At 54.9% G+C, this 20,141-nt stretch overlaps 7 protein-coding genes across 7 annotated transcripts; 4 read left to right on the forward strand and 3 right to left on the reverse strand.

Moving 5' to 3' along the window:
• Positions 1–270: 270 nt before the first annotated feature.
• On the reverse strand, positions 271–3,346 carry PG985_006372 (uncharacterized protein; the record flags this gene model as incomplete). Its single annotated transcript, XM_066826141.1, has 6 exons — positions 271–1,286; positions 1,363–1,606; positions 1,662–1,834; positions 1,962–2,137; positions 2,819–2,908; positions 3,039–3,346. 6 exons carry the CDS (start codon positions 3,344–3,346, stop codon positions 271–273), a joined length of 2,007 nt encoding a protein of 668 aa, XP_066685748.1.
• Positions 3,347–4,909: 1,563 nt separating this feature from the next.
• PG985_006373 (DNA replication regulator sld2) lies at positions 4,910–6,423 on the reverse strand (the record flags this gene model as incomplete). The annotated part of the gene is made up of 2 exons (XM_066826142.1): positions 4,910–6,216; positions 6,282–6,423. The coding sequence occupies 2 exons, from the start codon at positions 6,421–6,423 to the stop codon at positions 4,910–4,912; spliced, it is 1,449 nt and encodes a 482-aa protein (XP_066685749.1).
• Positions 6,424–7,190: 767 nt separating this feature from the next.
• PG985_006374 (uncharacterized protein) lies at positions 7,191–8,210 on the forward strand (the record flags this gene model as incomplete). The annotated part of the gene is made up of 1 exon (XM_066826143.1): positions 7,191–8,210. One exon carries the CDS (start codon positions 7,191–7,193, stop codon positions 8,208–8,210), a length of 1,020 nt encoding a protein of 339 aa, XP_066685750.1.
• A 1,032-nt stretch (positions 8,211–9,242) lies between these two features.
• Positions 9,243–11,436, forward strand: PG985_006375 (uncharacterized protein; the record flags this gene model as incomplete). Its single annotated transcript, XM_066826144.1, has 12 exons — positions 9,243–9,354; positions 9,419–9,427; positions 9,499–9,537; positions 9,591–9,633; positions 9,696–9,919; positions 9,992–10,325; positions 10,394–10,584; positions 10,646–10,708; positions 10,768–10,915; positions 10,971–11,086; positions 11,145–11,235; positions 11,295–11,436. 12 exons carry the CDS (start codon positions 9,243–9,245, stop codon positions 11,434–11,436), a joined length of 1,512 nt encoding a protein of 503 aa, XP_066685751.1.
• Positions 11,437–11,586: 150 nt separating this feature from the next.
• On the reverse strand, positions 11,587–14,568 carry PG985_006376 (uncharacterized protein; the record flags this gene model as incomplete). Its single annotated transcript, XM_066826145.1, has 1 exon — positions 11,587–14,568. The coding sequence occupies one exon, from the start codon at positions 14,566–14,568 to the stop codon at positions 11,587–11,589; it is 2,982 nt and encodes a 993-aa protein (XP_066685752.1).
• Positions 14,569–15,663: 1,095 nt separating this feature from the next.
• Positions 15,664–17,288, forward strand: PG985_006377 (uncharacterized protein; the record flags this gene model as incomplete). Its single annotated transcript, XM_066826146.1, has 7 exons — positions 15,664–15,903; positions 15,968–16,252; positions 16,317–16,367; positions 16,424–16,731; positions 16,782–16,885; positions 16,976–17,069; positions 17,120–17,288. 7 exons carry the CDS (start codon positions 15,664–15,666, stop codon positions 17,286–17,288), a joined length of 1,251 nt encoding a protein of 416 aa, XP_066685753.1.
• Positions 17,289–18,229: 941 nt separating this feature from the next.
• Positions 18,230–19,630, forward strand: PG985_006378 (MFS general substrate transporter; the record flags this gene model as incomplete). The annotated part of the gene is made up of 2 exons (XM_066826147.1): positions 18,230–18,598; positions 18,671–19,630. 2 exons carry the CDS (start codon positions 18,230–18,232, stop codon positions 19,628–19,630), a joined length of 1,329 nt encoding a protein of 442 aa, XP_066685754.1.
• Positions 19,631–20,141: the final 511 nt, after the last annotated feature.

Here is a 20,141-nt window from a genome sequence, read left to right on the forward strand (position 1 = left end):
GTCAGGCAGACGACAAACATGACAAAAGCGTAACTAACTTCTCCATTCTTCCATTCCAATGCGAATTCTTTGTTGTTGCACAAAGCAAACTACGGGATCTCTTCCCGTCTTTCAGAGTTTCGATTGTTCGCAAGGATTTTGGGGGGACTCCGGCGACCAAGCTTCATATTAACTTTGCAGGCCGCCTCCCACACGAGCCTGCAGGATACTGTAAATGGCCGACTTTGGCTACGAAGACGGATCCAAGACAAGGAATCAGGATCAAAACTGTCATCCCGTGCCACTCAACTTTGCAAATCCACTGTCGCGCTTTCTCAGCCGGCATGTCAGCCCCCCACTGACCCGGTATAGCCAGCGCGACACTGCGGTCCATTCCTCCTTTGCGTCTACGAGCTCAATCTCGTACCGCTTAATCAGGGTTGCGACTACCTTGTACACCTCCATCTGGCTCAGGTGTCGGCCGAGGCAGATCCTTGAGCCACCCCCAAACGTCAGGTCCGACGCACTCCACAGCCGCATGCGCTCCTGGTACTCCGCATCCGCCTCGCCCTCCTGCTGGAGCCAGCGGTCGGGGATGAACTCGTCGGCGTCCGGACCGAAGATCTCCTTGTTCCGGTTGAGGACGTAGGGGTTCATGCCGACCGTGGTCCCGCCAGGCACGACACTCCCGTCGGGCAGGGTCAGGCCGCTCTCCGGCACGATCCTCTCCAAAGCCATGGCGGCGGCGGGGTGGATGCGCAGGGCCTCGCAGATCACGGCGTCGAGGTACGGGATCGATCTGGCTACCGAGTAGGAAGGAACCTCGGTCGGGTCAAGTTCCGCTGCGAGGACGTCTTGATTGAGTCGCGTCCACGCCTGGGGCGAACGCATGCAGAAGTAAAACAATGCCTTCAGGGTGATTCCCGTGGTATCCGCTCCGGCGATCAGGTTGAGGAGAAGATAGCCAATTGTCGTCACATTGTCCACCGTCTGCGGATGCGAAGTCTGCGAGTCGATAAAGTACTGCAGGAAATCGGGGTGTTGGGGGTTGAAGGCAGTGTCTTCTCCCTTGAGGCGAGAGAATAGTGACTCGGTAGCGATGCGCGTCGCATGCTCCAGATTAGGCGGTCCTAAGTGCACGAGGGGATTCTTGTCCAGCCAGTGATCGAGCGATGGAATATGCCCGACGATCCCCAGGTAGTCCAACGATTGGTCTCCTATTTCCTGTGTGCCGTCAAAGTCACAACCCTTTTCCATGTACCCAAACTTTTTGCTGAATGTCACGGCACTCATGAAGTCCCAAGTATCTTTAGAAGGTCAGCGATGAAAAGTGTCAGCTGTGTGGTTTTATCTTCAGCTTGATAAACCCACGGGAGAACTTACAGTGTTTGAGCCATTCATCAAGGGCACAATCTTGGCCCGACGTGGCGAAACGGTTGTCCAACTGCTCGCAAAAGTCCTCAATGACCTCGTCCATCAGCGGCTCCGTAGCCAAGACGCTCGAGTTGGAATAGTGCCGCACAATCGGCTTCTTGAGGCTGGCGTGCTTGACTGTGTCGGTCTCGCTGAAGAGATGGTACATGATCTTGCCGTCTACAAAGGTGCTGTTGACTTTGTAGAAGTCCGACTGGAACTAACTGTGAGCACCACTGGAATCAGTTTTCAGGGGGGACGCCACTCACTTTTAGCCACTTTCCGTTGGTGTTGTAGACTGTTCGGATCAAGGAGGGAATGTTCAAATCTAGCATATTCGGGCCCGTTCGAACAACTGGCCCATGCTGATCATGGAGCTTCTTGATGATGGGCGCATAGTTGGAGGATATCGCCAGGTGGAACCTCCACCCATTTGTCCAGCCTAACTCCCCATAATTGTCAGCGTTGCTTTATGTATTCATGATCGAGCATACGGATGTTTCCATGGGGCAGCCATCATATCTTGGCCAGTAGGGTTTGGGGAGTTGAAAGCTCAAAAACCATCCTACCTGCCAAAGCCGGTCCAGGGTACTTTCGGAGAGGAGAACGCTGATAGGTGACAAGATTCCATATAATCATAAGAAACGCTGGTGCGAAGACGAAAGCCCATACAACAGACTTGTTATATTGGCCCAAGATCCCCGGAAACTGACTGTAGGACGCATCCGCCGACACGGTGGAGTAACTATAGTGAGCCATCATAAGTGTTAAGACTCCGGATGATTTATCTATAGAACGACTTCAAAGTGACCGGAGAGAAGTCAAAGAGGATGAGGAAGCGAATGAATCTTGACTAAGTATTCAAACTCAGTGAGAAGGCCCCTCTTATATATTGAGTGATACGTGTAGAAGAGAAAGAGAAACCGTCCTGGGTAAGGTACCGTCGAACCCGCGTTTGGAATCGAATATATACAGGTTCAAAGTCGTCGATGTACCCAAGAAAAGACCCCGCAGCCCCCAAGCAAGACCAGGGGGTCGCAATGTGCGTCCGATAGGCGAAGACAATTTCTTGGAGTGACACAACCTATGCAACAACGTTCCACCTGTTCTCCAACAAGGCTGCAGGCTGTTTGGTGAGCCCAATAGCAATTGCAGGAACCACACCAAGTTTACGTTACACAATCATTGTATATGAGATATGGGGTTGGGGGCGGCACCGGCAATTGTCCTGTGACGGCATTATTCGCTTGGCAACAATGAAAGGCAGGATATTGCGAGTGTCACATGATTTTATTTAATACGTAAGTCGACTGATGCATAGGTCCAAATTTGTGATGACAGTATCAGAAAAAGAACTTTTGAGTGTAGCCCCTGAGTCCTAAAACCCCCCAGCCTTGTGCAATCATCCCTCTCTTTTCCACCTCACAGATCAATGGAGCTGGCAGGTCGGGCAAGGTTCGCACGCCAGTGGTGCTTGTTGACCGGGACCCTCTGGTAGATGTTGACTTCGAAGAACCTGTCGTGAGTGTCGCATTTGTAGTTCTTGTAACTGTACACGAGAATTACCATCAAGTTAGTGGTGGATACATATGAACAGTCAGGAAAGATAAGGGACCAAGAAGTGACACGAATGACGGGAATCTTACGAGTTCAGCTTCTTGAAGTTGGCTTGGATGAGCTCGTCCTCGGAGACTTCGATGGACTCGCTGGAAGAGGCCATGGCGGGAACAAAATATCTCTTGGACTCGAGGGGCCCGTACTTGACCTGGCGGACAAGCTGGATAGCGCAAGACGGGTCCCCGTTGGCGAAGACCGCCCTGCTATCAGCATCACTAGCTGTAGAAGCAGCTTGGGGGTAGGACGCCCATGCCATGAAAGTGTTGAACTTCTCCTGATGCAGTAGGTACTGGGGCCGGTAGGGCTTGATGGAGCCACAGCAGAACATCGAAGACATGTTGTTAGAGGCTTAGAGCAACAGTTCTTCAGAGTGAAGACGAGAAAAGACGCAATGGGATTGATGGGAGATCAGAGTGAAAGATGCAAACCGTGTCAAACGGAACAGGGGCCCCTTATATCTCGTGTAGTACGGGCTACCCAGCCTGTTCTGTCGTCAGGAGCAGGTCTTTTCCCTTGACTTACACGAAGAGCACTATGCGCTCTGATTGGTCTATTGCAGTGACTTTGAGCTAGTATAGGCCTTGCAGATTTTGAGGCCTACCCTATGCAATGGCCATTTGCCGAAACCATATCGCGAGTCTAAAATCGTCTCAAGGTCTTGACATGCCGAGTCCCACTTGGTATCATAAGATAAATGTCAATTCTCATCCTCTTTGCCTGCCTTGAGACTTCCTCCTTTTCTTCTCTACGGTCGGCCCTGGTGGTGTCACCGCACCCGCTCTCTACCACTCACCAACTGACCACTTTCTTTCTTTTCTTGTTTCACACCAGGCAGTCGTTCTTCCACTCTTCGGCCCCTGATCTGTCCTTCGTTTTGCCAGCAGGCCTCGGACCCTCTCTTCCCACCTTGCTGAGAGGCCCCTCTTATTTCTAGTCTAGAACCCGAAGGGCCAACCGGACCAAACGATCAACATCTTCACAATCAGAAACACCGATCATTTCCGTTCGTCAACCCTTCTTGGGTCGAGTCCGGGAGTAAAGGACCTCTTACAGAATGGAGTTGGGATCATCTAGCTACTGCAGACGAGCCTGCTGGACAGGACGATCAGGCCGATGACGTGGTAACAACGCTGCCAGCTCCAAACGATGACGAAAACACTAGCAATCCGCAAGATAGCAATGATCCTGGAGCCTTATCTGGCCAAGACGCATCGAGCAATCGCTTTCGTTGACCAGAATGCCCTGACTCGTTTGAGAGAAAGAAGTCCTTGACGTACGTCCACGCCCCAAAGTAACCCCATCCTTTCTTGCAATGCCCCTGAACATGAAACCCGCCGTAGAATACATCTCAGAAGGCACACTCGCCCGTTCCGCTGCCAAGTCGCGGAATGCAATAAGGGGTTTGCCCTGAAGAAGGACCTCAAGCGCCATGCCGAAGAAGTACACGGCCCAACGCGTTGGCTTTGCACATTCCCGGGGTGTACCAACAAGTTGGCCGTGGAGGGCACCAAGCGAAAAGCGAACCTCGACAGACACATGAGGACACAACACGGCGTCGCTGCACCTTCGAACGCACGCAATAGGGACATGTAGTCATATAGCGGGCTGTAGGTTGAATACGGCACGATCATTGTGTTACGATGTACTCCTATATCGTCCTGTCTAATGTTGTGACTTGTTAAGTGAGTAACAATTGAAGCCACAGGAGGCACTGTCGATATCCCCTCGGTCGAGGCTCTTCACGCTTCCGGCCAGACGCATGACAATATTGCATTGGGTCATGCATACCATACAGTGTAGTTAACTCATCAAATTTATTGGGTATCATACTCATTACATGCTCTAATCGGTTGCCATCTCCTGGACATAACCTTAACTCCTCAAGTTCGTTGAACGACAATCATCTGCGCCTACGGAAGCGGCTTCCAAAGGCAGGCCCGCCCTTCGCTCCGTTATTTCGCAGCTTTAATCGCTTGAAGTTGGCGTGCGCCAGCTCGTTGACTTTCCTCGCGGCCTTCTTGATGGCGCCCTCCTTCTCCACATTCTTCCCGTCTGCCTTGCCTGCAGTCTTCTTCGTCTTCTTAACCGGCTTCTCGCCGTTCTCTTTGTCACTTCCCGGCTCGTCGTACTCAGAGTCTGATGCGAAATCTACCGGATCATCACTGGGAGCCGGCTTCGTGGCGTCGAACTGGGTCTCGGGAACCATCTCATTATCGTCATCCGCATCCCTGAGAGCACCATCCGAGGTCTGGCCCGGTCGCTTGGATCGCGTCGGTCGCATGTTGACCTTTCTTGTGGTTCGTTTCTGGCCCTTCTTCTTGTAGACGGGCAGAGGCTGTCCATCTTTGCCGACCTGTTTTTCGTGGTCACTGTCGTATAGACCCTCGTCATCAAATCCACCAAGTAATTGCCCAGCCTGGCTGTCAGGTGCCAGAATGTCGTCCTTGGGTTTGGTCGGTTTCGCCGTTTTGGTTGGCATACCCTCATCCTCCATATCGTGAAGGGCTTCGAGCTCCTCATCCAGCTTTTCCTCTTCCATCTTGCGCAGGTCAGCCACTACGCTGCTCAGACCCCGCCCCAAGGGCTTACGGGGCAGCCGGATGGGTTCTACGAATTTGTATTCGGTATTCTCGTCCATGGCAGGAAGGGGGGCCCGTCGAAGGAAGGAAGGTGTGGAGAACAAAAGCTTGTTGACAGTGCTGGGAGTATCGGCCCCTTGTTTGTTGCCATCTCGGTCCTTCAACGGAGTCATGAAGATGGCCCGTTTGCTGGTAGACATGGGCGTGTTGCTGGCTTTGGTCTCGCGAGGGAGCTCCGTGTCGTCATGCTTCCTCTTACTAGGAGTAGCCTGGGTCTTCGGGTCCTGTGGAGCCACATCGCTGAGTCGCGACTTGGACGGCGTCCTATCATCTTTCTCCTCCAGCAGGTCGAACAGTCCTAGTACGCGGCCGTCACGATGAGGGGTTGGACCGATGGACGTTGGGGCGGCGGGGCTGAACAGTCTGCGGATCGAAGGAGTCTCGATTTCGTCGAAAATGTCCTTATGCCGTGAGATGGATGGAGTTGTCTGGGCCTTTCGCTGCTTGGAAGGAGTGATGTTGATATCGCCTTGAGACTTGCGCTTCTTCGACTTGTCGTCTTCTTTCGGCGGAGGAATCTTTCCATCTAAGATATCGCGAACTTGCTGGTATTTCCGATACTTGAGAGCTATGGCGGTGCAGGGTGAGCATGAGGGATTGGGAAGAAGGTCTGGTGATGTGGGTTGGACTGACCTATATCGGGGTTTTTCTTGATGGCATTACGGTCTGGTTTCTTGCCGCCATTGCTCTTAGCCCAATCGCCTTCGAACAGCTTCAGCTGGGCACGAAGGTCCTGAGCCTTGGCCTCGTAGTTCTTTCGCGTTTCGTCTTGCATGACCCGTCAGGTTCAGGTATCCTCCCGAGTAGTCCGATCTTAAATTGTGAGCAATGCCAGAAGTACAATAATGAAAGATCTACAAGAGTTTGGTATGTAGAATGTAGGGGTGCGACGGGAGTGTGCAGAACGATCCACAGGTACGTGATGGCGAGTTGCTCAATTAAAACAAGACGCGTCTTGGAGAAATGGAATGCAATCACCTGCGCGTCTTCGCGCTTTTGGTGGACTGGGCCAGACTTCACAGGTGGGGTTTTCACGCTGACAGCAGGGCGGGTACTTTAACAAGGCGGGGCAGCTTTGGCGTGTACCGCGATCAGATTGTGGGGGGAGACCTCCCATTAGCAAAAAGTACCTCCTTTCCTTCCAGGCATCTTCAAACAAAGCACAAATTAAGAATTGCTATAGGCGGTGATATGAAGACATGATTTCTTATAATCGTCCATAGTTTAAGAATTGATCAGGAACAGAAGCTGGAATACTATTAGAAGGTACATATCAAGAACCTGCGCTTCCAAGGCGCTGCTGAACTAAACCCAAATCAAATCAGTACAGGCAGGTACTTAAGCTGTTTTGTCCCGCAGCCCAGTCCACACCCATCGCCACACTCATGTCGACCGTAAAAGACCAACCAAACCAGCTTGCCATCTTGACATATCAAACCTCGCTTCTTCATCTCTAGTAACCATCAAACCTCGATATTTTCACCATCTATACCGCATAACTAGTCTGCCTTCATTTCGCAATCGCTCGTTTGACCCGAATACATGGACCTGGCGGATGACGGAAATATTGACATCAAATCCAGAGTTCTCCAGCACACGCTAGCCCAGGTCGCAACCAGACAGGAAGGAGGCATCAATGCTTCTAGTGGAAAATGCTGTGTCATCTGTCTTGATAGTATCTCGGAGCCTTGCGAGGCTCAGCCCTGCAAGCACAGTGATTTTGATTACCTGTGTCTCTTGAGCTGGATACAAGAGCAGCCAAGATGTCCGCTGTGCAAGGCTGGCATCCGAGAAGTCCGCTATGACTTTGATGACTTGAACCACCAAACATCATGGAAAACATACAAAGTGCCAGAGCCCAAGGTTGAGAAAGTCGTCGCTTCGGTCGTCCCGCGGCGACCACGACCACCAAGACGCAATGTGCCCTACTACACGGCCCCTGGAAGACGGCAGGACGTGAACCCCACACCCCCCGATGTCGAAGATGAGGCTGTCTTGCTTCGCCGCGGGATATACCGGGACCAGCTCTATTCCCTACACGTAGGGTCCAATCCCGTGTCGCAATACCGGGACCTGACGCCGCAGCTGTTCGAGCAGGATCCTACCCTGGTATCGCGCGCCCGCATGTGGCTGCGAAGGGAACTCAAGGTGTTTGAATTTCTACACACGCCGCCCTCCAACCCTCAAAGGGGCGACGACGTTACCACCAGACGGCGTGCCAACAACGCCGAGTTCCTGCTCGAGTACATCATCGCCATACTGAAGATTGTGGATATACAAGGCAGTCAGGGGCAGGCCCAGGAGATGTTGAAAGAGTTTTTGGGGCGCGATCATGCTCGACTGCTCCTCCACGAGCTCAAAAACTTTCTCAGAAGCCCTTACACGTCTCTCGGAGCCTGGGACTGCCATGTGCAGTACGATCAATCTAAGAAGCGCCGAAGGACGGCTAGCGACGACCTTGATGATTCTAGTGGCCAAAGATCTCGTTCGCACTCAGAGGAGCGTTCATCGCATTCCCAAACTCGCCGGAGAGGCGATTGCTATCGACCGAATTATTCCTAATAATGTAGAAGAATACAAATAGGTTCGACACCCAGCGACATGTGCAGAGTAACCTACTGAAGCATCGATGTGTACTGATTACCCTCTGGGCATAGGAATTCCTTAAACTATTCGAGCACGACTACTCTTGCCGTGATTGCTAATTGAACTGAGGAGACTAGATAGCCGATGAGTGGAATAGCGTATGGAGATGGCAATTCTCTTCTTTCACGAAAACCTCAACTCAGTACTGGCGGGAACATCGACCACAGGCCAGCCTATGGCTGGCCAGCCAACATCCCTCATGACAGCCCCAAGACCTAGTAATTTGTTGTGGCATTTTTCATATGGTGTATATTTGTGTGTCGAGGTGATGTGGCACAGCCCGGAGCAGCGCCCGGCCCCGCGTTTATGATGAATGGCAGCTGTGTGAACCTGCTGCAGGATGTTGCATTAGCATGTACAATCCCAGGGCTTCATTTAAGCTTCGTGGCTTTGATAGAGCCGGCTCATCCCTTCTACCTCTCAACCTATGTACCCTCCTGATCTTTCGGTAACTCCGACAACGGGGGATTGGCCAGGAAGACGGCGGGGAGTGCCGGCTTCTAGCGGCACAGTGTCCTATCAGGAGGCCACTCTAGTCGACATGCGTCCGGGGTCCCCACATCACCGATAGCCTAGGTTGGGTTACCCTCCAAGACGATCCCAGCAAACGTTACATGAGATGGATGCACGAGCAACATAGCTGCGGGGCCCAAAGATAATCAGATATTGACAGAAGCTTGCTGACTGGACGAACCGATGCCGGGTCCTGGAAGCCAAAGGTTCCCACGCCATCGGACTCAACTCCGTCCTCCGATAAGGGAAATGGGCACGAAATGCTGGTTGCTCTGATAGCGATTTCCCTCGGGCGCCAGGTCTCGTGACAAGAGTATTCGACTTTTGCCAAGGGGTTCTGTTAGAACACCAGCTTCGTCCTGCGATCCGGTCACATCAGCGAGACCAGCGCGATACTTAGACGTCTGCGATACATCGATTCCGGCCTGCTTAAAGATGGCTTTCGGTTCCCTGGCCTTCTTGCGACGCCATGAGCGAACTCCCGAGGAGAGAAGTCTCGTGCGGAGGCTCGACATCTTTCTCATGACTTTCGGCTGTATCTCACAGAGTAAGCCTCCCGAGTTCCAGTACTGATGAACGATTGACTAACACAAACCCCTCGTCTGTTCTAGTTATCAAGTGTAAGTAATTCACTATTGCAGAGCAGCACACTGTTCATGTTCGTGAATGAGGCTTACGCGACATCTTGAAGATCTCGACCAGCAGAACTTCAGAAATGCCTACGTCTCGGGTAAGTCCAACTTTACACGCCAATACTCATTTCGCATTCTAACAAGTGTGCAGGAATGAAAGAAGACCTCGGCCTATATGGCAATGAGTTGAACTAGTAGGTTGCCGAGACGTAGCTCCCAAGTTTTGGGAGGATTGCTAACGTCGAGGACCGTGAAGCTTCGAGATGCTCTTCAATGTTGGCTACGCAATCATGTTGATCCCGTCGCAAATCATCTTGACTTATGTCAGGCCAAGCTACTGGCTGTCGGGACTCGAGATCGTCTGGGGCGTCATCACTGGACTCATCGCCGTGTGCCACAAGGCCCAGCAGATTTATGCTCTGCGCTTCCTTCTCGGCCTGTGCGAAAGCAGTGCTTGGCCTGGCATGATGACACTTCTGAGTAAGTGATGGCCCATCTCCACCCTGACCAGCTCAGTCACTTTAGGCGCCGAGATCTAACCTGTACGGGTAGTGCACTGGTACACCCCCTCTGAGCTGGCGAAGCGGATGGGTTTCTACCATTCCTGTCAGGCGGCAGGCTCGCTCATGTCAGGGGCACTTCAGGTGGCCATCACCAACACCCTGCACGGCGCCAATGGGGTGCCCGGTTGGAGGTGGCTGTTCATCATCAACGCAATCATGACCATCGTCGCAGGTGGACTTGGACTCTTCATGCTCCCCGACCTGCCAAACAACCCGAACCCCAGAGCATTCTGGTTCACCAAGCGCGATGCTCGACTTGCGATGGAGCGATTGGAGCGTCATGGCCGCGCTGAGCCGAAGAAGATGACTTGGGCTAGTGCTAAGTAAGACCGCCACCACCACCAATTCGCTCATGCCATCGCGTGAAAGCTAGCTGCTAACCGTTCGACAGGCGAACTTTCTCGAATTGGGTAGTCTACTTCGTGCCTGTGCTCTACATTGCTACTGTATTGGCATCGTGGGGTTACGCGTACTTCAATCTGTTCCTGAAGAGTCTCACGAACCCTGACGGGTCGCCGGTATGGACCGTGACCCAGGTCAATGCTATTCCGATGGGTGGCAGTGCTATCAACATTCTCTTTGGTCAGTAACCCCCCGATTCGTTGAGCAACCTGGATTTCATGCTGACTTGCTGTTCGCGTAGTGTGGATCTGGGCCATTCTTTCCGATTTACTTCGGACACGCTGGACTTTGATCGTCGCTCAATGTAAGAGCCCCATGCCCGTTACACATTTGATAGGCACAGCTTACCTGACGCGTTTCTAGCTGTCATTGGAATCATTCCGTGTATCGTGATGAGCGTGTGGACGTCAAACCCCGAGTCGACCCCTCTCGCGGCGGCGTACGCCAGCTACTTCATCTCCTTCCTTTGTCTAGGCACCGCGCCGTTGATCTTTGCCTGGCTGTCTGATCTGTAAGCCCTTTTCTGCCCGCCCCCTTTGCAAGTAGCTTGACTAATGAGCTATCAGGTTGCCCCAGGACCCCGAGTCCCGTACGCTCATTGTGGGAGTCGCCATTGCGGTCTACTACGCCATATCCGCATGGTCCCAGGTTCTGGTTTGGCCGGCTGTGCAAGCTCCATACTGTAAGTAGTGGCAATCGCGCCATGCGAAGTGTTTCGTGATGGCTTACATCCTTTGCAGATAAATACGGATGGCAGTCGTCCATTGCGCTTTGGATCCTGGTCATCATCATGACCTGCATTCTTCGCTACATTGACGTCAAGTATCTCCGGTATGTTAGCCCAAAGTCATGGCATAGAAGCACATCAATCTAACAGTTCTCAAATAAAGCCCTAAGCGCGAAGCATTCCACGCCACGCTCATCGAAAGCTCCAAGGCGGACGACGTGGAGCCAACAGGTGATGAAAGTAGCCAGGCGGCTAAGAGTAACGACACCAAGGCTGGACGCGCAAGTACTACTATTCGTGAGTGAAGACATTGTCACTGATCGGAAGTGGGTTGAGAACTCGTGTCCACAGCGGAATGTTTTTACAAACACTGCTCTGGAAGTCAAGATTCGAAGATGAGGTTGTATGGAAGCCACGAATTGATTGCTAAAACTAGCCTAATAATGATACATCGTTTATGCATAGAACTGCCCTTTCTCGAGCGGGAGGACCGGCCCCAACGAGAAAGTCGCATGATGGACTGGCTCACTGTCATCCACCGTCCCCCAGGCCAAGCCGTGCTCGGACAACTTCTCCTCGAACCTCCGCACCCTATAGTACGCGTACGACCCCGCGATCGGGTCGGGGGTGGAAAGGACGCCCAGCTCATCTCGACTCGGGTGCCCGTGAGCGAGCCCCACCCCGTGCGCACTACCGGTCGTGAGTCCCACCGCCTCGACCCAGCTACCGACTCGACTCCGCTGCTGGGCCGCTGTCGGCTCCATCATTCCCCCTCCTTCTCCTCCTTCTGTCTTTTTTCCGCCGTACCCGACGCCACTGCCTGTAGCCACGACCTGGGGGAAGAAGAAGGAAGAGGTTGGGCACGTCGCCGCCGCCAGACTGGCGCTGCACGTAGCAAACAGCGGCATGCGCTCGGCGCCCATGTACCGCCGGACCCAACCCATCGCCAGCATGACGCCGACCAGCAGCGCGAGCAGCCCCGCCGTCGCGAGTATGGGTATCGCCGAGTAGCCCACCGCCGTCATCACGGTCCTGGGCGACAGTGCCACCGGGACCTGGACCTGGACCTGGACCTGGGGGCGCAGGAGCCCGTCGTACGCGGCGACGCGCAGCAGGAAGAGGCTCTCGCCCAGCAGCCAGTGCAGCGCGGCGCACCCCATCAGCAGCGGCAGCGAAAAGTGCAGCGGTAGGTGCAGGTGGAAGGACGAGCGCTGCGCCGTGTCGGGCCGCGGGTCACTGACCCGGAGCCCGCCGCGCCGCACCGCGAACCGGCTCACCTCGGCATGCGCCAGCATCGCCGTTAGGGCCGCGTTGCACGTCAGGTACACGTAGATGCCCAGGAGCTGCGGCGTATTGGCCACGAGCGCGGTCGCTGCGGCGCCCCAATTGCTGCTGGTGCTGAGCCGGGCGGGGAAGCCCGCGATGGCTTGCAAGGAGGGCTGGCCGAAGCCTGCCGCCAAGGATAGGTCCTGTTGCTGCAGGCGGAAGCCGAAGAAGAGGCCGAGGATGGCGAGGACGACGAGTACCGGGGGCAGCTGGCGCGCGAAGAAGCCGGGAACGCCGGTGTGCCAGCGGGGCGCCGATTTGCGGCCCTGCTTCTCCATCATGCGCGTCTCGGCCTCGTCGGGCGGCTGGCCGAAGCAGCCGAGCTGGGACAGGCGGTGCCGCGCCTTGGTGGACCCGGGCGGCTCCAGCGTGAAGCCCGCCTTCTCGTGGGATCCCAGGACCGTGGTCCGGCGCCGCGCCCGCCCGTTCCACGGCAGCGGCATGGGCTGGCTCGAGTTCCAGAACCCGACGTTGATGTCCTCCTCGTCCTCGGTCCCCTCTTCCTCCATCTGGCCCACGGCCGCCTCGTCGCGCCCGTCCACCTGCGCCTGCTGCGTCGTGGCGGACCCGCGCCGTCTTCGTCGGGCGTGGATGTTGCGCTGCCTTCGGGCCTTTTTCACCATGCGCGCCGAGGCGAGGCAGCGGCCCGCAAACCGCAGGTCCGGGTCGCGCAGGTAGCTCGCGATGAGGTCGCCGCTGGTCACGATGCGCTCGTCGCCCTCGAGCTTACCGCCCCCACGCCGTCGGACGGCGAACCAGGTGCCGACGAGGCAGAGCAGCTGTAGGGCGTTGGCGCCCAGCACCGCGTACTGGAGGATCGGCAGGCTGGCCAATCGGCAGGAGCCCGCTGACGAAGATGGTAGGGGCGAGCCGTCGGCGGCGACGGTCGGCTGCGCCATGCAGTACTTGACGGGGACGTTGGACTGCACGAGGGTCGCCAGATAGGAATCCGAAGACTCCAGAGCGGACCAGCCGGCCGCGTGGGAGAGCGGTGTCCAGGACGTGCTGTTGGTGTCGGCTAGGGAGTGGTAGTCGCACGCTGGCGAGGTCGGGGCGGGCAGTCCACACACCCAGCTGTTGCCGAACCCGACCGAGGCGCTGTCTTCGTCGTCGGTCCCGATCAGGCGTGTGCCCGCGAAAAGGAAGGAGTTGGACCCGTTGTGTGTACCAAAGACCAAGGCGACGTTGCCATAAAGTCCTGTCGAGGCGCTTCCGTACGCCCTGATGCAATCCGCCGCCGTCAGATTCGCCAACCCCGAGCCACGCATGGCCGGAAACCAAACCTCGTCAAAGTTCTTCCGGCTCCCTTGAAACCAGCCAGGGATGGATTTCTCCAAACTGGTGCTGAAATTGGCATCGCCGGTGGAGGAGAAGAAGTCCTCAGTGACGCCCCCCACGTAGTAATCATCCGCGCCGATCGTCTCCACGAGCGCCGCGTTCCACAGCAGGTGCAGCGGAAGGGTGCTGACGATCAAGAGCAGGCATATGGCCGCCCGGTCGAGCCCGATGTGCGGCAGATTGGACAGGTTGGGCACGCCGACCCACAGCCAGCGCTTGTGCCGGTGGACCAGGTCGAGCTCGCCCCGCGTCGGCGACACGAGGATCTGCATGCAGTAGTTGGCGCCGGCCAGCAATATCGTGGCCAGGATGTTGATGACGAGCCGCAGGACGACGGCAAAGGTGCGCGTCGTGGCGCAGTCGCCCTGGTAGAAAGTGACGACTTGGTTGTTGATGCCCGTGGGCAGCTGCTGTACGTCATTGTCGCCGCCGCCGTCCTGGTTCATCCGAAGCACGGAGAGGACGGTAGTGGCGACGTTGAGGCCCAGCATGAGGGCGCAGACGAGGATGCAGAGGACGAGTCCGGTACGCCAGCCGCGTATCCGCTGCAGAAAGTCTTCAAGGGCCTCCCGTGCCGTGCCCTTGACTTTATCCTGGCCGCTGCCGCGTCTGCTGTCCACGGGCGACCCCCTGAAGCGTTCGAGGATCCGGTAGGGTGGGATGTACGTAGCAAGATGATGTGTTCCTGTCATCGGGGTGTCGTTGTCGTCGCTCCATCTCGACACCGGCCGCTGCTCCATCTCGGCTTGCGGTACAGGCTCCCAAGTCGCCATGCTCGATGATGGTAGATTGGGAAAAGAAGAAACAACACAGCACGAAGGGGGCAAGAGAAGGCAGATCGTGTTTATTTCCCCTAAGAGCATCAAAAAGGTTATAGTTTGCCCCTGGGCCGTTGCGCAATTAGCCTGTTTCCAAGACAACATTCATCTCCTCCCCGGGCCCAGCCACCATTATCCGTTCTTCTCCCAACGATACCATGACTGTTCCAGCCGTTCAGAGCTTGTAGCGCCCCTGGCTTGTTGATACGAGCACCGGCAGAACTTAGTCGGCCATTTGGGCGAGGCCGGGCTTGGTGGCTTCAAAGCCAATAATACTGGGCCGGTCCTTTGGTCAGAAACCTAATCTCGTTTTTTGGCATGATCAAGGACACCGAAACGTGATTAGATAATTATTCTTGCAGATCTAGATGTTATAAGCGTCTCAGGTACTGGCAGATATTACTAGTGCGCCCCTTACATGCTTCCCTTGGGGATCGATGTCGAAATGGTGCGCCACCGGATCTGCACACCCCTATATGCCATATTTATAGAATCACAAGAAACTTCATGATGTTCCTGAGTACTCACCCATTTACAGTATATGGTGAATCAATAGCTTAATGAGTGCACCTATAAGTAAGTATGTTCGGTAGATGTTGGACTAGAAACAAAAAGAATCTATGTGCCCATTATGGCTCAGGCTTGGACTCAAACTGTCAGTATTGCTTGTTGGGTTGATGTTCCTCCGGCGAGAGATCTTCCGGGGCACGAATCTAGGGGCATCGACTCACCTGCCGTGATTTGTCATAAATTGTCTGGTCATCCCCGAGCTCTCTTACCGGTAGCAAAGAAAGTCTCCAGTATTCCGAATGAGAGGACCGATGGAAGAAAGCCGTCGGTATGTTTTGTTGGGTCCTCCTCACAACCCGGCCTGATGGTTTGTTGTGGATAGCGTTGTTGGTTTGCAGCAGCGGACATCCTGGTCTCAATGTAACCTCAACTGAACGTATGTAAAGCTCCACATCCTATTCCTTGGGAAATTCAAAATACCTCCCAGTAGTTACATGCTCACGGCCAACAGTCCATTTGTCCAGATCATATTCTTCACCTATGGCTTCTACAACCAGGATAATCGAGCTCTCGCAGCTTATTGCGCGTGAAACGGCGAAAGTGGATGACTTCCTCAGCAGCAGAAACTTGCCGACACCATCACTAGACGAAGATGCCCTCCAAACCATACCCATACCGGAGGAATTCACCGACACCACGGCGGCACGACTGGCCGTGATTGAAGCCTGCTCAGAGCTGAAAGACCTGATGACTGGACCGAAGGAGTTGCTCAAGTTTAAGGTGACAAAGATCCCTATCCTACCCGCCGAGCTTATGATATTTGGCCGCTGACACATACGCACAGTGGACTGATTATGCCAGCGTCAAGGCAATTCTTCGCTTCAAGCTGGAACAGTCCTTCGACGTGGGCCAGCCAACCTCGTTCGAGGCCATGTCCGCCTTCTCGGGCCTCAACGTCATGAACGTCCGGCGCATAGTGAGGCACGCCATCATCAACCACCACTTCTTCAAAGAGGACACCCCGGGTGTCATCACGCACTCTGCGCTGACGGCGGCTCTGGCCGGTTCCGAGGCCATGCGAAACTCCCTCGTCGTCGAGCTCGACGAGTTCTGGCCCGCAGCAGTCAAGGTAACTCCTATCCATGCCTTTCAACATTCCATTCGCGGAGGATACAATACTAACATGCTCGTAGATGGCTGACGCGATGGAGAAGTGGCCGAATTCCGAGGAAAACAATGAAACAGTAAGACCTTCTTTGGACCCTCTTTTCTCCCCTGTGGGTACTAACCGTCGTACCAGGGATTTTCCCTCGCCAATAACAGCAACAAAAGCATGTTCGATATCTTTGCCGAGGAGCCGACCCGCGGGGATCGGTTTGGGCGTTACTTTTCCCAAGACAAGACAGCCGACGGGCTCCTCGAGAACTACCCCTGGACCGATAAGACTCCCATGGTTGATGTCGGGGGGTCGCACGGAAGCGTAGCCATCAGCATCGCTGAGCGGTTCCCGCACATGAGATGCTACGTGCAAGACCTCAGAGACACGGTCGTCGAAGGAGCTTCGCTCCTGCCCGCGGGGCTTCAAGACAGGGTTACCTTTATGGAACAGTGAGTGGTCTGCCGCGACTGGGGCAAGGACTGGTGGCTAATCGTTCTAGTGATTTTTTCACCGACCAGACGATCACCGCGGACGTCTACTATTTCAAGTCCATCTTCCACAACTGGGCAGACAAATACTGCATACAGATTCTTCGAAAGCTTGGTAAACATTTCGATCCTTCGAGCTGCTGAGTCTGATTTTCAGCCAGCAACCTTTTCTGAGATCTTGATACTGAAATTCGAACCTTTCTAGTGCCTGCTCTGAAGAATGGGGCGAGAATAATCATCCACGAGCGTATTCTGCCAGGATTGGAAAGCCTGGCCACAGTGGATGCCCGGCGAGCCATGTCAGTTACTTCTCCGTACTGTATTTACAGCGGGCTAACTTGTCGGGCAGAAACCTTGACGTGGGTATGCTGCAACTTTTGAACGCACAGCAGCGAGAAATGCACGAGTGGCCCGAGTTGTTCAGACGGGCACATCCAGGGTTTCGCTATCTGGGCGCGCGTCAACCCCCTGGAGCCATCCGTTGGATCATCGAAGCCGATTGGCAAGGAGAGGAGTGATGGACTGACGTGAGAAGTATCTTGCAACCTGGACATGCAGGCTATAATGTATACAGCCAATCGCCGCAGCTTATGATTTACTTAGCAATCGATCTTACCATCGGTGATAGTTCGATCTAGAAGCTGCCTATTCTGGCAGCTGACCTCCGGAGCTAGTAATGGCAAGACGCTATATCAATACTTTGCACTGTAATTACACTGAACAAATCTGATGGCCGCCTGTCCGAGCCGGATCACCCGGAGGATGGGGCTTTTACGTTCTGTTTTGATGTCAAGCCACGATGTGTCTTGAATTCCGGATATCGCCGCCAAGTCAGAAGATGATCTGATGGGTGCACACTGATGGAATCTGCGGCTGACGTTGGTTCGGTCGAACCTTGACATAAGCCCGGGCTTTATCGATGGATTGTATCTGACAAAAAACGTGGTTGATCGAGGTAGCCACGTGCTACGGTGTGTTCGGCCGATTCTTGATGTTGATGTAAGGGCGAATTCACCGAGTCCGAAGTGGGTCCATCCCTATCCGAATCCGAACAGAGGTGATAGGGGGGGTGGTCACACCACTATTATTAGGAACGCCTCGCTAACACGGCCATGAACAACAGTATTGCAAAAGGTATAAAAGAGGTTATCCGAGAGAGAGCCTGGGCATTCAGTTGCTTCAATATGCAGTAACAGTGTCCTTGGCCACTATTTCTTTCCTCAGTCCGATCTCATCTCTGCCATTCGTATCGAGTTGCTGGAACTACCGACTCGCGACCTTACCTGGAGTAGTCTTTATAAACTATTTACATATATCGTTGTAGGTATTCCGGAAGCTTTTAGCTATAGGGCTGGTTCACACGCTTCAAGTTGGCTAATGGAGATACAGGTCCTTCTCAGCCTCGGACCCCTTAATCTTGTTTCATTGTCCTTAACTTATCGGTTCATACTACAAAACAATGGGATTAGTAGACCCAGAAACCAAGGAGACGGAACGCCCGGGAATCGAGAGCTCGGTCGTAGAGTGCTCCTCGGACAGTTCCCACAACGGAGAGGCGCCGGCGGCTCCGCTCACCATGGACGAGGAGTACGGGGCGGCACCGGACGGCGGCCCCAAAGCTTGGCTCGTGGCGGCGGGCGGCGCTTCCGTCTTCTTCTGTTGTCTGGGGTTCGCCAATTCGTTCGGCACCTTCTCCCAATATTACGCCACACACCAGCTCCCCCACAAGACGCCCGACGACATCGCCTGGATCGGCTCTCTCAACAGTTACCTCCAGATGGCCATGGGTCTCTTCGGTGGCCCAGCCTTTGACCGGTGGGGTGCCAAGGTAAGCAAGCTCGACCTGCTAAACTGCAGAAGGATAGGGTGTTGACCGATGTGCCTCCCTCGGTTCATTCAGGTTGTACGCATTGCGGCCATCCTGTACGTCATCATGATGATGGTCCTCTCGCTGTGCAAGGAGTACTGGCACTTCATGCTCGTCCAGGCCGTCATCATGGGCACCCTCCAGGGCTTCATGCAGATCCCCGCCTTCGCAGCCGTGTCGCACTACTTCGACAAGAAGCGCGCGGCGGCCCTGGGCATCGTCGTGGCCGGCTCGTCGGTCGGCGGCGTCGTGATCCCCATCGCCGTGGCGCGGATGCTCAACGGCTCGACCCTGGGCTTCGGCTGGACCGTCCGCGTCATCGGGTTCCTCGTCCTGCCCGTCCTGCTATTCGCGTGCGCGGTGCTGGTGCCGCGCCTGCCGCCCCGGAAGACGCGCCTCTGGCGGCCGGGCGCCCTGCGCGACGCCCGCTTCCTGCTCGTCGTCGCCGCCTTCTTCTTCGCCTCCATCGGCATGTTCACGCCGCTCTTCTACCTGCCCACCTACGCCGTCACCCGCGGCGTCGAGGCCACCATGGCGGGCTACCTGCTGGCCATCCTCAACGCCGCCTCGACCTTCGGGCGCGTCATCCCGGGCGTGCTGGCCGACAAGTACGGGCGCGTCAACGCGCTGGCGACGGGCTGCTTCGGCACCGGCGTCATCATCTTCTGCTTCAGCGCCGCCAGGACCGAGGCCGCGCTCGTCGTCTACGCCGTCTTCGTCGGCTTCTTCTCGGGCAGCATCACCTCGGCCGGGTCCGCCGCCATCTCCATCTGCTGCCCGGACCCGCGCGACATGGGGACCTACATGGGCATGGGGCTGGCCATCGGCTCGCTGGGCTTGCTCATCGGCCCGCCCATCGGCGGCGCCCTGGTCCGGACGTACGGCGGCTACTTTGAGTTCTCCATGTTTGGCGGGGCCGTGTGCACCTTTGGCGGCTTCGTCGCCCTGTCTTTTGAGTTCTTGACGCCCGAGGGGCTTCTGGGCAAGGTGTGAGATGGGTTGAGCGGACAATTTACAACTTAAGTGAGGGAGTTCAGAGGTCACCAACATGATGTAATTCAAGACCGACAGACTCTGGGCACATTCTTTGGTATACTGGTGACGGTTAGTACTACTCAATCTTGATCTAAGAAATAAACATGAAATATTACGACACAGAACATGAAGCAATTTAATAGGGTAGAACCAGATATTTGATACTGTATGAATATATACAATGAGTGAAATTCACAGCTTGATAGAACGGCAGAACTTCCCAACCAGCGGCGGCTTGAATAGTACAATTATACTGTGAACGCTTTTGAACCCCCCTAGACTGATATATCGCCGGTAACTGATTCGAATCCTCGCACGAAACCGAACCTCCTAGCTTGGTAGCAGCTGCCGCCCGCGCTGTCCATGCGAATGCTTCTCCCGCCTGAACGCCTTGCAATGCCCCACCGAACGAACGCATCCGTAATAACAAGTACGCCTTGATAGAGAGAAAGCCGTCTATAACATTCAT

Source organism: Apiospora marii (assembly GCF_038362585.1).
Source record: "Apiospora marii strain CBS 49790 chromosome Unknown utg000004l_segment0_segment0, whole genome shotgun sequence".
Classification (NCBI taxonomy): Eukaryota; Fungi; Ascomycota; class Sordariomycetes; order Amphisphaeriales; family Apiosporaceae; genus Apiospora; species Apiospora marii.